Source organism: Ziziphus jujuba, chromosome 12, assembly GCF_031755915.1.
Source record: "Ziziphus jujuba cultivar Dongzao chromosome 12, ASM3175591v1".
Lineage (NCBI taxonomy): Eukaryota > Viridiplantae > Streptophyta > Magnoliopsida > Rosales > Rhamnaceae > Ziziphus > Ziziphus jujuba.
The window spans coordinates 15,165,121-15,180,565 of NC_083390.1; the positions used below are offsets into that span (position 1 = coordinate 15,165,121).

A 15,445-nucleotide genomic window follows, 5' to 3' on the forward strand; every position below is an offset into this window, starting at 1 on the left:
ATTAATAAACACTAGTCTCTTAGACATCATTGCATTGCAGAAACTAACGCTAGCTAAATATTAAAATTGCATAAAAACTACCCTCTAAATATTAAATAGTGACACTCTTACAAAAATCCTGCTATTTTCTTCTTAGTAGGTACCTAATAGTTGCCTAAACCATTGAGCAGATAATTTTGGAATCCTCTTGAGATTGTTTTTCCAATCAATATACACAATGCCGAACCTTGAACTGTATCCTGACCTCCATTCAAAATTGTCAACAATTGACCGTGCAAAATAGCCAATGACATTCGCTCCATTATCCATTGCCTTCTTCATTTCACTAATATAACCCCTGTAGTAATTGATCCTTGTTGTATCATATAATCCTTCAGGAAGTGTCCCATTACCTGGGTCATCCATTCCTGCAAATCAAATAAATAAATAAATTGTAAGATTCAAGCAATCATTCAAAATAAAAAATGATTGGAAGAATGAGAAAAGACATTCCACGCATTACCATTTTCCGATATAAATACAGTAGTGTCTCCATAACGCTCTTTTATGTACATTAAAGCTTTGTACATACCCCACGGCACATCATAAAGCCAAAAAGAACTTGCCTACAAAAATTTGGCACAGTAGTTAACATATCAAAGTTATCTTACCCTCAGGAAATATATATGATAGGAACTCCATCTTTCTGAAAAACTTACCTGTTGACTGATAGGTACTCCATTTTTCTCATCAACAGAATTTAGCTAGCAATAATAAAAATCAATAGTGACACTATATTAAATGTTACATACATATATATTATAAAGTTTTGATGGTCACATGCCAGCTAACGCATAGGAAAAATTGTTCAATCAATTTTCAAAAAGTTGAATCAACCACTAATAATAATTAATACTAAGATGGAGAAGAGGAGCACTTACGCGCAAACCCTGCATTCCAATCCATTTGGTAGGATAAGTCCTTTGGCTTCGTTGTATAATGTGGATCAAGCATGTAGGAAGAAGTATACATGTTTATTCCCACAATATCAGCTGAGCCTTTCACAATCTTAACTTGCCCTTCTGTGAACTTAGGCAGTCTATCACCAACTATTTCTTGCATTGTTCTTGGATATTCGCCATACACAATTGGGTTCATGAACCTGTTAAAATTCAAATACAATTTTTATGAACTAAAATTCCAACCAAAGAACAGAAATAGGTGATTATTTGGGAGTCAGGGATTTTTTTAACCATCCAAGATGAAAGTCTCTTGCTCTTTGTGCTGCCAAGTTGTCGGCCAATGATCGGGTACGAGGCTCGTACCATGAGAAATCTAAAAGAATTCCAATCCTTCCCTTTTGTGTTTTCTGCCAATTAATGCAAAAAAAAAAAAATATATATATATATATATATATATACTAATTTCGTGGAATATTAAAATTATATTGAAAATAAAATATTTTTCTTTATTACTTGATACTTTCCATGGTATCTCTGTGCAGCAGTTGCATGTGATAAAATCAAATGATGTGCCACAATACAAGGCTCAGTTCCGGAATTCCCAGCTGTGCAGTTTCCATAGGCTTTGGAACACCTTGACGGAGGATTGATTCCATTGCCATAACCTAGAGCAGCAATTACTCTTGGTTCATTGAAGGTAAACCAGTTCTTCACACGATCTACGAACATACTGAAACAAAATTCTGCATAATCGGCGAAATCGTTTCTACAAGAGTATGAAAAGAAATTCAAATCCTGAATCCAACACTATATATCTTTTTTTTTTTTCCCAAAAAAAAATATGCATCCGGTTACATATGTAATTCATGGGATAGTAAAATAATTTTACAAAATGTTGCAAAATCTTGATGCACAAGCTATGAATAGAGTATGTAGAAGGAACATACATCACTTGGTCACTTAACAATCCTAAGTACTTCTCCTCAAGGGCTAGAGGAAGATCATAATGATATAGATTTGCATATGGAGTAATGCCTACAGAAGAACACAGTGTGACAGAAAATGTTAAATAAATAGATATATTTAATTTATATGTATTGTCAGGATCCGTCCAGAATTCCTCCCCGGAACCCTAGACAAGCCCTGATCCCAGGGAAACCCTACCGGACCCTCAAATGGAAAATCCGGCAGAACCTCCCCTAAGGGATGGACTTACCACAATTACCTGCACTGAAAATACACTTCTATACTCATCCCCTTATTCCTCCCGCAAACTACAAATTGATTCCACAATTTACAGTACTTCATAACAATAGCAACAGTCCAGTGCATAAATAAAACATAAGTGTCCCAATAGTATACAGAGCTTTATGAAGTGTTAATCAACAGAAATACAACAAGATGAAAGAAATAATACACTGAAAGGAATGAGTACAAAGGTACTTCTCGAACACGATAGCAGCGGAAAATTGGTTCGCTCCGGAAGAACGTCTACCACCAATTGTACCTAAGGGAACGGAACTTAAAAACGTGAGATGCTAATCATCTTAATGAGTGACCCTAACTACTGAACACTTTTAATGATAATAAAATAATAATAATAACAATTAAGGGAATTAAATAAATACCAACAATAAGTAAATACTTAATAATAACTGTTGGAAATAATAATTTCCCTCAAAACTCTCACCAATCACTCCGTTTGAAATGTTCCCTTTTTAAAACAATTTCACAAAACCCGATGTACATACTTCCCGAAAACCAAAGGATTAAACCATTTGATAAACAATAAATAAATAAATACATACCCCAATATAATTAAAATGTAATAAATTATAATAAATAATTTTTGAACACCTTTGGGGTTTTAAACTTTATTTGAAAACTACACTTGACGCACTACACCATATACCGGTGATGCCCTCTGATACCCAGCGTCCTGAGCACCGACTGGCGGGGGATTAAAGAGAGAAACTTGCAAACGGCACTTCGGCGTCCCGACAGTATCGCTGCTGAAACCATCATCCCGGCCAAGGAGGGGGGCGGCTGAGGCCAATCACAAACTTGCCTGCCCACGGTCCAATGGCAACTCACGGGTGAAATAACAATACTTACGCGCTGAACCACATATACATATACCAGAACACCAATACTGTATGAATGCGTCTAAAATAATTATTTAACCAACTGTACCGTTTTCCAAAATTTACCGTGGGAAATATACCAAAACTTCACAAAATACCATCCCACATATTTTATTTAACAAACGGTACGGAAACATCGATAACCAATAAACCATAATTTTTTCCGTAACACGAGGTTCGACAATTAAAATACCGCGGGCATAATTTATACAATTTAAACAAATATTTTCATAAAATAATTAACCCAATTATGCCCGAAAATAATACTTAAAACCTCGTACGAATATTACCGAAATACACTTTGCTCATGCATAATAAATTAAATCACAATAAAACCATAATTAAATTGTACCACATGAGCATAATTTAAATACCAATTAAACATAATTAATTGCCCAAAATATTTTTTGAAGGTGGGTCACTCACTTTAAGCGCGTAAATCAGCTAAGATCCTCCGCAGGATCAACTCCACTACTCGTACGCGCACCTAAAACATCCACAGTACCAACCAAATATATTAATATTTTAATCGGGTAATTCCCAAATGGGTACCCGGAGAGGGAACACCAAACGATATCTAAAAGTTGCGAGTTATATACCGAATCGAAGCTCGAGTGATGAGGATCACGGATTCGGTCTTACTTTCCGGTGATCGGATCCGAGGTGGTCGGAATCTCGCCGGAAAGCTTTTTGGGGTTCGACTCCGCAATTCTCCCAAACCATCGCGAATTGGCAGAAACGGATGCCGGATTCGGGTTCAGGAGGTCGAACACAGTGGACAGGGGCCGGCGGTGAGACTGGGTACTCGCCGGAACAGTAACTTCTGGCGAGCCGCAGCGGTCACCGGCAACCGTCGCCGGCGGCGGCGCGTGCGGTGGCCGTTGGCTGGGATTTTTTGCAGATTTGTAGATCGAGGGGAGAGGAATCCAACGGGACCGGCGGTGAGGCAAACGGAGGCCGGACGGCGGAGAAATCGCGGTTTGAAGAATTTCAACCCCTCGCCGGAAAAAGCTCTGATCCCGGCGCGTCGGTGGTCTGGTGGCCGCGAAGTTTGGTGGGTAGGCCGGACTTGAGGAGGTGGTGAAGGGTGGCTGGTGCGTGTGGCCGGAAAATGGCCGGAAATGGGTCAATCGGCGGTGGAGGGAAAAATCGCCGCCAATCTTCGCCGCCTCGATCCAGGCGCGTCCGGCGGCCAATGGCTGTGAAATTTTGGAGTTTTACCGAAAATGGGAAGGGGCTTCTTGCTGACCAGCGCGTGTACAGTGAATCGGCCGGAATATTTGAAAACCTCTGGTGGCCGGTCGGACTCTCTCTCTCTTTCTCTCTCTTCGTCGAGATTTTTGTCAAATAAAAGCCACAATGGTGATACTGTTCATCCACATGGACCAATCAGGTGACGACACATGGCATTTCACTGTTCATCGATTCAAAAACATTAAAATATTACGGTATCCGGCAAACTTCACGCGTTCATAACTTTTTAACCGGATGTCCGTTTTAAGCGTGCCGCTAGTCTGTGAACTCGTATCGGCGAGCACTTCACAACCATGCATGAGTCAAAGCTCATTTCCCCATAAATAAAAAGTCAACTCCGGCACCCCTTGGACAGTTTGGACCTCAACTTGTTTTGCTTATAACTTTCAAACCGTAGCTCCGTTTTCGGAACTCGTCCCAACGTATACTTCTTAACGGTACCTTAGTCAACCTAGAATTCCAACTGGAACAAAAAGTCAACTTTTGACCTGCTCGGTCAACGGTCAACCTCAGTCAACGTGCACGATTTCCGATACGATTTGGGACGGGTTGTTACATGTATAATTTTGGATTTGCTATACAATAATTAAGCATTTTGTCCCAAAGTCCATCAAATAATTATACCTTTTTCAAGCATGTAGTCAATCAACCTATTTTAGTATGCTACTCTTTCCCAATTTATTCTTCCACTACCATCTATAGTGCAATTAGACAAATAAAAAATAAGATATAAAAATTAATACAGTTGAAAGAGATTCACTTAAAAGGTGATAATGATAAATGCATATTTGGGAAAATTCTGGACCATGAAATTGAGAAACGATAGGCATCAAAGTTCAATTTTTTTATGAGATCAATATCATCCTGTAAAAAGTAAACAAAAGGTGAACTTGTTAGATTTTTGGGCAAAAAACCAAAATATGAATGATTTGGGCCTTAAAAGATTTTTGGGCTTTGGTTTTGTTTCTCTATCTTTTTGGAAAAAACAATATTTTTGAATAAAATAAAAGAAATATTTTCAAACATGGGAAGTTGAGAGTTTTAAGGAAAATAGTTTTGGTGTGTTGAGAGTTAGTGTGGCACACGTTCTTTTCCAACGTTCTAGCAGTTTTTTCAAAAAATACAGAGAAGAACCTGCGTACCAAACGCCCCCTAATGAAATTTTTGGATCCATTTTTTATCAAACTAACATTGACTTTTTTTATGATCAATATTTCATTTATCACCTATAAACCCTTCCCACTTTAGGCTTTAGCAAATATATGACTAAATGTTATTGATTATTGTACCAAGATGAAAAATATTGCCGACAAAATCCTAACGGGAAGAAGTCATATTTTTGAAGCTAAATTAGTTGTGTATATTCTTGGAGGTCTTGATGATTGATGAGGACTATAAGAATCTGTCATAGAATTTAATCACTCGAAATCAAATTCCAACACTTCAGGAGGGAAAAACAAATCTCTATCATTATGAAAGCAAACTTGAAAAAACAACGGTTACTTTTTGTCTTATAGAATCTTAGAACTAATCCCCCCCCCCCCCCCCCAAAAAAAAAAAAAAAAAAACTAAAACATAAATCAACATAGAAATTTCAACAAAATTCAACCAGATTGACCTACATCCTCGTGCTCCAACGTGAGCTTTGGCACTATATGAAATTTTCATTTAAAAGTTTCAACTCAAATCAACAATGGTGATTTCACTCAACAAACTCAGAAACACCCAAAGCCGGATTACATATCAAGATCTTTTCTAGATTCTCTATTGGAATCCTAAACTAGCCCTGACTAGGAAATATACCACCAAAAATTTTACATAAAACCTGGTAGCATCTCCTCTTAGAATGAACCTTCCATAATATTTTCCTGCATAGAATACACACTCTAAAATACATAACCGTCTTATTCCTTCCCCCTTGCTATAAAATTTCCACAAGATTGCAGTAGTTTAGAAATAAGGGAACATAATGCATAAATAAATAATTAAATAACCAAAATAAAACATTCAGTCCATAGTTTAGCATCAAAGCAATCTAGAATTTATTTAAAGAAACACACATGTTACAAAGTCTGAAGAAATAATAATAATAATATAAAGGGGGTGGAAAGAGGAACTATACTTGAATGCAGCAATGGTGAGAAGTAGTTAGAAGTGCTTGCAGCTGGGCAGTCGATCTGCTTGCTACCTACCTAAAGCAATAGGTTGAAAAACAAAAAAGACTAATGAAATGCTAATCATTCCAGTAAATGACATCCATCTAATTCATGATGATGATATTAACATTAAATATAATACTAATAAGGAAAATTTAAAAAAATTAAATAAAAATTTTAGAAAAATTTAGAAGAAAAGTTTTTTTCTCGAAACCCTCATTAATTAACCCTTAATTTTGTATCCCAAAATACTTAAATATTTTTATGAGAAGTAAAATAAAACAAAATTAAATTAAATTAAAATTAAAACTGAAATGAAACAAAATATTATTTAGATAAATATTGTAAAAATATTCTTTTAAAATAAATAAGTAAAATTAAAAAATAAAATAAAATAATATAATAAATGTTATATTTAAAACAATTAAATCATTATATAATTTAAAATTATAAATGAAATAAATATGTATTAAAGATATTTCTAAAATCTATATAATTGATGCACCCATCCCAAGCATCTCATAACCAAAAGAGATAAAACATGCAATTGGACACCTTAGCACTCCAATATATTATTATTATGAAAGTGTAATGTGTTTCATTATATTATCCTCCAAAAAAAAATTAGTAGGTGATGGAAAAGGAAGGGGTAGACTTTGATTTTCGTTTTAATTTATAATATTTGAATCCTTGGTCTGACAGGCCCAAAGTTTAATGGCGAATCAAACATATTTGAATTATTTAATTTGTTCATTTCATTCTTTAACTATTTCTCTTTTTTTTTTTTTTTTTTTTGAACAATTGGTATATTGTGTAGAGAATTATATTAATCTTGTAATTGAGTAAGTTTATCATTATGTATTTTTTAATGTCATTAGTGCTTTGAATGAACAAGGCACGTTGCCCGCGTCTAATATGGATAAAATATCTTAATAACATATAATCCACATTCAATAATATCCCTATATAAAGAAAATTTTACTGTGGCTATTTTATTTATTCTTTCATTCATTTATTTATTTTTACATTTTCCTCGACAAAGATGCAAAATATTCTCTCAAAATCTTTTCCATGTCTTGGAATATATACTATCGTCAAAAGAAACAAATCACAAACAAAAAAATTTCAAAGATATAGATGGCGGATCGGATTCACTGAGTCCAGCAGCTTTTAACAAACTAGAAAAAGTAAACTGATAAACACTAATATTAAAACATTGAGATGCAGAAAGTACTCCCAAAACATTAAAAGTGCATAAAATTTCCCTGATAATAACTCCTAAACAAGAATCAGTAGTTGCCTAATATTTGCCTGAACCAATAGGCAGATAATTTTGGAATCCTTTTGAGATTGTTCTTCCAATCAATATATACAATGCCAAACCTTGAAGTGTATCCTGACCTCCATTCAAAATTGTCTAGAATTGACCATGCAAAATAGCCAATAACATTTACTCCATCATCCATTGCCTTCTTCAATTCACTAATATAACCCTTGTAGTAATTGATCCTTGTTGTATCATATAGTCCTTCGGGAAGTGTCACATTACCCGGATCATCCATGCCTGCAAATCCCCCAAAAAAAATAAAATAAAAAAATAAATAAATAAAATTATGCCATGCAAACAAAATTTCAAGCACAAAGGAATGGGTAGAGGATGAGATGAACATACCATTTTCCGACACAAATATAGTAGGATTTCCATAACGCTCTTTTATGTATGTTAGAGCTTTGTACATACCCCATGGTACATTGTAAAGCCAAAACGAATTCGCCTGCCAAATAATAATAATAATAATAGGCTCTGTTATAACAATCTTAAAATTAGCTTAAATTATTTAGTATATTATTCTGGTTGTATTGTAATACTGGATTTAAAACTTACCCGTTGACCTATAGGAACTCCATTTTTGTCATCTGCATCGTTCAGAAAAATAACAAGTTTAGCTAAAAATGAAAATCATTAGTATACTAATTTAAACCTGATCAGATGGTGAAGAGCAACGCTTACAAGCAAACCCTACATTCCAATCCTGTTGGTAGGAAAAGACCTTTGATGTAGATTGATAATGTGGATCATACATATAGAAAGCAGTATACAAGTTAACACCAAAAAGATCAGCTGAGCCTTTAACAATCTTAACTTGCTCTTCAGTGAATTTAGGAAGTCTATCACCAACTATTTCTTGCATTGTTCTTGGATATTCTCCGTACATGATGGGGTTAAGGAACCTATTGAAAATCCAATATTACAAAAAGTTATGAACTAAAATTTCAACTCAAATCATGCAGAACATAAAATATAAAATAAGGAATTTATTTTACCATCCAAGATGAAAGTCTCTTGCTCTTTGTGCTGCATAGTTGTCGTCCTTAGATCGGGTCAGAGGCTCGTACCATACAAAATCTAAAAGAATTCCAATCCTTCCCTTTTGTGTTTTCTGCAAAAACATATAATAAATGTGCAAATGTTTATTAGTGATTTTTCTTTTTTTTTTTTTTTTTTTTTTTTTTTGGGATAAAAGAGATGTCATTTCATTAAACAAGCAAATCAGATACATCATGCTTGATGAAAGGAAGAAGCCATCACGGTCCCTCTTCCATCCAAGTTTCAGACTCATCTAAAATAAGTGCAAAACGAGCTAACTCATTAGCAACTTGATTAGTACATCTAATACAAAACAAGGAGGACACAGAGAAACCTGACCATCTAATAGAAGAGAAATAGCATTGAAGCTTGATTGCATACAGAAAGAAATAGCCTCCTTAATTGCTAACAGTTCTCTTACCAAAAGAGAAAATAACTAATTCAATGGTTTTACCAAAGCGGCCAACAAATCTCCATGATAATCTTTTATTATCACTCCTATACCCCCACACCTCTACCCACTGATATGGCACCATCAACATTAATTTTAACTACACCTTGGAGTGGAGGTGTCCACTAACTCATACAAGCCTTAGATAGCTCTGTTATGGACAAAGAATTAGCTTCTAAAAATTCAAGATGTAGCATAGCCTCACTGTCTCGAAGCACCTCATTACTTCTGACTACTTCCCCATGCAACACCGCATTTCTCCTACTCCATAACCCCCAACTCAGATAAGCAAAACTCTCACATTGCTAGTACACATACCATGGGACACAGTCTTACTTACTTGGATATCCACCCATGATAATAACATTGTGAATATATTATACCTGTAGTTAAAATACACATATTTGCATTTTACCCCTTAAATTTTAAAAATGTCTTTATCGCCTTCTAAAGTATTGTTAATATTTTTGTCCAATCCTTCAATTTTGCCTAATAAAATTTTCACATCAGGCTATTGCATATTCATCTGTCAAAAATGCATAATTGGACTTTATCAAAAAGAAAATTCATAATTAGACTAAAAATGACCAAAAAAAGAAAAAAAGAACAAAAAAAGAGGGTAATGTGACACTTTTTGTAGTTAAGGGAGTTAAATGCAAAACATGTAATAGTTTAGGGGACAAAATGTATTCAACCCTTACAGTTATATTATGACAAAATACTTTCTTATAATTATGTTAAAAGTAGCATAAAATATTTTCTTACTTGATACTTTTCATGATATCTCTGAGCAGCAGCTGCATGTGATAAAATCAAGTTATGTGCAGCAATATAAGGCTCAGTTCCTGAATTCCCAGCTGTGCAGTTTCCAATAGCTTTGGAACACCTTGATGGAGGATTTATTCCACTATCAAACCCTAGGGCAGCTATTATTCTGGGTTCATTGAATGTAAACCAGTTCTTCACTCGATCTCCAAACATATTGAAACAAAACTCTGCATAGTCAGCGTAATCATTTCTGCAAGAGTTTGGAAAAGAAGAAAAGAAAAAAAGAAAATTAAATGTGAAAACCAAAACAATATGTTTTAAAATATTCAAAAAAAACCTTGATTATGAATAGAAGGAACCTACACTATTTGGTCACTTAAAAATCCCAAGTACTTCTCCTGAAGTGTTAAAGGAAGATCATAATGATATAGATTTGCATATGGAGTAATGCCTACAGAAGAACAAAGTATGAAAGACAATGTTAACTAAATAAATACCACTAATTATATATGTAATTTCTTATTCTCTATATAAGCATTTTTGTGCAAAGTGTAATTACCTTTTTCGATCATATAGTCAATCAACCTATTGTAGTAGGCAACTCCTTCCCAATTTACTCTTCCAGTACCCTCTATAGTGAAATTTATAAAGAAAAAACAAAAAAATAGACACATAAATTGATATTGATGGAAGAGATTCAATTGGAACAGGCTATAATGTTAATTAAATACATACCTGGGAAGATTCTGGACCATGAAATTGAGAAGCGATAGGCATCAAACTTCAGTTTTGTCATGAGATCAATATCTTCCTGTGACAAGGAACCAAATGGTCTGAATTTTCATAAATCTATCCCAACATGAAAAATGAAACCAATTGCTTCTAAATTTGATCAAAAATTCGATTCTAGCATTTTTCCTTTTTTCTTTTTTTTAAAAGAAAAAAACCCACAATGTTAATTAGCCTCACATTTTAGATGAAAACATATGTGAGATCCCTAGTTCTTACTGAAACTCTTAACAAAATGATATGATCCATCCAATACATATAGTTATATTATAAGTAATTTATATAATTATGGAAAATTCATTTACATCCCTGACATAAAGGCAATGCATTCAAAAAGTTGACTGAAGCATTTTGATTTTTAAATTGCAATATCTTTTTTTTTAAATGACATTTTTACCCTCTAATTATTATAAATAACCCTAGATATAATTCTTTAAAAATAATAATAATAATAATAATAACATCAGATATAATTATAAAATTATTGATTTACAGCTCTAAAAATTGAAAATTTCATTATTAAAAGAAATGCAGTAGTGAGGGTTTACCTAATGGTTATCATTAATTTTATGAATAAAATTTTTTTATTAAAACATTTTCACCCTTTGTTCTCTAACTTATTTTTCATCATTCAAAGGTAAATATAAAAAATTAAAAAAAAAATTAATCGTTCCAAAAACAACAAATTTTTATCCACCAAAGAAATGGGTTTCATAACCTTAATTCCTACAAGCGGACACACTTTTTCAGTTGAGATGAATTAGATAAATAAGGAAAAAGGGCAATAATGAGTTTTTCAAATATATATATACATAAATAAAGGATAGGGAAAAATGGAAGTAGAATTGGGAGAGGAATGAGAAGAAGAAGAGAAAGAGAAGGATCCGCACGAAAATCATTGTTTCAAAGTTGTTTTTCTAATTTTTTTTTTTTTTAACTAAAAAGTATAAAGTCAATTTTGCCCTTCCACCTTTTATTCCGATAGAAGATGGAGGTTTAAAGTAAGGAATTTCCCTTTTTTTTTTTGGGGTAAAGTAGGTTAGAGCAAGGAATTTTAAAAGTAATAGTGAACATTAATGAAAATTATCCCTTTATATACAAGCTTTAGAAAATAATAATAATAATAAGAAGAAGAAGAAATTATTTACATATATTAACCATAGAAAGTTCATTTTGCCCACATTTTTTTTATTTTTTTATTTTTGGTGGTCACCTAAAAGCTGTTTCTTTTTATTTTGCTCACATTTTTCACCTAAAAATTGTTTTTTTTTAAAGGTGATTAATGATGACGATGCTTACTTTATAGCGATGATACTGATCCACTGTGACATCTGCCGTATCATTATCTGCAATACTTCCTGTTCCAAAAACCCCACGAACCCCCAAAAAAATAAAAATAAATAAATAAATAAATTTTCAAATAAAATAATACACAAAATGGATGAAACGAAAATAGAGTACCCGGAAGTTTGACGAATGGATCCCAAATGCACGGCCCTCGACCATATTTGTTGGTCATTCCTTCGACTTGATAAGCAGACGTCGCCGTTCCGAATACAAAACCCTGCGGAAATTTGGCTCTGCTCAACCCACCGGTATCCAATTTGATTGTGTCCGCAAATTCTTCTGCTTCAGCCATGCAAACCATGACAGAAATAACAAACAGCAAAACCATTTTTGGAGCTCTCATTTTTGAGAACCAGGACTATGAAACAAAAGTAGATTTTGATAAAATTGAGAATGTTTTTGAGAGTTAAAATAGTGATAGGTGGTTTTTATATATAGATTTCACAGTTTTTTTTTTTTTTAAATTATTATTTTTGAAATAAAGCCTTCAAAATTTGGTAAAGTTAAACAGCAATTACAAAAGATTTCACTTAGCTGTTTTCCCATCCGGAATTTTAACAGAATGATATAAATCTATCTCAATTTATCTCTGCAGGATATTTATATATAATCCACATCGGATGTGGGAATTTTCCTGGATTTTACTGTTGATGAGTATAGGACTCCCTCAATGATATTGATATCGGATAATTATATAAATCTAATTATAATTTTTTTTTAAAACAAAAAAAATAGAAAAATTGAAGATTTATCCAAATGATATAATTTCTTTTTCAATTAGGTATGGATATCTCTTTTTATATTTACCAAACGAAGGTAGTTACCAAAAAAATATACATGAAAGGATATCCATTTCTTTTACAATTAGATAAGGACTGAAAATTCACCTAAAAACAAATTATATAAGAACTGAAAAGGACAACACATGACACGTATTTAAAAAAAAGTCTTTTTTTTTTTTTCCCTAATAAATTGTTATCTGAACGAGATTTTATGGGAAATGACAGTGAGAGGAATAGGATTTGGGGATAAATTCACTTATATATGAGTTAATATGAAGATAATTACACGGATTTGTACTTTTATTTTTTCCTTTTTCCCTTTTTGTAATGGGGTTCTCAATCCAGTATGATCCTATTGTTATTATTTTTTACTATGAGAATCGAGTATCGTTAAGAGACCAATCTTTTAAAAATATGTATATAATATATATATATATATATATATAATTGGATAACTTTTCTCTTGATAGATAATAAAAATAAAAATAAAAACTGTCTGATTCATGATAAAGACAAACAATTTTATCACGTAGTTTAAAAGAATCCATCAAGCTAAATAATTTTTTTTAATCAAAATAAAACTAAATAGATTGTTTTTAAAAAAAAATTAAAAAAAATGGACCATGCCTAAGGCTAAATAATCTTTTCTTTTCTTTTCTTTTTTTTATATCTTTTGTCACCTAATTGATTCAGGTATCAAACGATACCTAAAGAGTTATTTTGAAAGCCATTTTATAAATTGGATTATACTCTTTTTAATTATTATCAAAAGCAAACAAATAAGCGAAGAAAATTTATGTTTTACCCAAAAAAAAAAAAAAAAAAAGAAGTAAATATATATATATATATATATATATATATAATTTTTACAAAAATAATAATTTAACAATATAATGCTTTTGTACATAAGCTTATCAGGTATTTTCAAAAAAAAAAAAAAAAAAAAAAGATGCTTGTTAAATCTGAAAAGATTGTTGTGTGTAAAGAATAATCAAAGGTGTATAAAATTAAACTATTTACAAACTTCTCAAAGAATAATTTCACCAAAGAGAGAACTTTGGATTGTGTTGAACTCGAGAAATCAATATGTTTTTCATTTCTAAATAAAAAGATATCAAATTAAATAAATAATATGATGGCATATGTTTTGAACAGTTTTGAATTATTCGATGATTATTACTAAGTGTGTTAATCGTTGCATTTTTTTTCTTAAAAGAATAAGGTATAATCATCATTAATATATAACTTCAATAGTTTTAGGAAATGAGTGATATAATTGATCGTTTCTATATTTATAATTTATTTCTTTAATGATATGAGTCTATATTAGTATTTTCTTAAATATAAAACGATTTTGTGAATGAATTTCAATAAATATATGGATAAATTTAAAATCATCTTGACCTAAGAAGCCAATAAAACTATAAATAAAAATATTTTTATCATGTCTTTTTTTTTTCCCAAACAAATATGAAGTATTTTGGATTAGTTGATAAATCATAAACTGTCCTTCCAATCTTTTATATTCTTTTTTTAATTTTAAAAGCTACATAAATTTATATTTTAGTTATAACAATATGATTTGGAAAAGACTTTATTATATCATATATTGTTTTGGTACTTCTTAAAAAAAAAAAATGAGGATTATCTTCTTTTGAATAAAAAAATATTATTTGTAATAGTGAATAATATGCCAGATATCAATTTAAATATTACTGTTAAAAGTTTCATTTTTAAATTTTAGTGTAAAAATTAATAGAATTACATATTCCAATTACAATTTATCTTATAAAGTAGTGATCATCACCAATAATAACAAATAACATAACTATTAAATAAATTATTTAATTTTTTTCTTCTGACCATTATATACACTAATACCCTTGAAGATTCAGCATCTTTGCACTTTTACAAGCTATCCTTCACTCTAGCAAGAAAGATTCCTTTTCTTTTTGTCCATTTGAGTTTGTTTGCCTCCTTTATGGGATGTTTGGGTAGTGGTAGAGTTAGTGGAAATTTAAATTCTCTAAGAAAGTAAAAAATTTTCTTGTTTGGATAATTTTTAATAGAAGAAATTTGTAGGTCCCAATAGAAAATAAATCTTATAATGTGGGAAACTTAGAGGGAAAATAGATCCTACGAAAGAGGTATCATTCTAAAATTTCCTAAGAAACTGGTTTTACTAATTTTTTTAAATACAATTTTATCCTTTAATTTAATGTATAAATTTATTTAATTATTTTTAAGTCCTATTTTCTTCTATAATTAATCGAACATTATAAAAAAAATCTCAATAAAACTCATTCTCAAAAAATCGAAACCCAAGAAACTGATTCTTAGAAATCAGTTTCCTTCAATACTTTCTTTTTTACTAAACACCCCATTAAAGTTTTTCATTGGTAAATCCAAAGCTTTCATCGTCTTGGTCCACTACCTTTAGTTTAG

General features: G+C 31.7%; 1 protein-coding gene and 1 pseudogene across 3 annotated transcripts; both read right to left on the reverse strand.

Moving 5' to 3' along the window:
• Positions 1–132: 132 nt before the first annotated feature.
• Positions 133–5,513, reverse strand: LOC107428881 (beta-glucosidase 44-like; annotated as a pseudogene).
• A 2,090-nt stretch (positions 5,514–7,603) lies between these two features.
• Positions 7,604–12,840, reverse strand: LOC107428879 (beta-glucosidase 44). Of its 3 annotated transcripts, XM_048462143.2 has the most exons (11): positions 12,333–12,840; positions 12,171–12,229; positions 10,818–10,893; positions 10,642–10,713; positions 10,446–10,533; positions 10,080–10,332; positions 8,821–8,936; positions 8,507–8,727; positions 8,381–8,412; positions 8,168–8,270; positions 7,604–8,059 (listed from the first exon to the last, which is right to left on the reverse strand). In XM_048462143.2, exons 1-11 carry the CDS (start codon positions 12,559–12,561, stop codon positions 7,785–7,787), a joined length of 1,524 nt encoding a protein of 507 aa, XP_048318100.2. In that variant the 5' UTR covers positions 12,562–12,840; the 3' UTR covers positions 7,604–7,784. The 3 variants fall into 3 exon arrangements, with proteins under 3 accessions (XP_048318100.2, XP_060669214.1, XP_060669213.1); XM_060813231.1 differs by lacking the exons at positions 12,171–12,229; positions 12,333–12,840 and adding an exon at positions 11,614–11,752; XM_060813230.1 differs by lacking the exons at positions 12,171–12,229; positions 12,333–12,840 and adding an exon at positions 11,590–11,608.
• Positions 12,841–15,445: the final 2,605 nt, after the last annotated feature.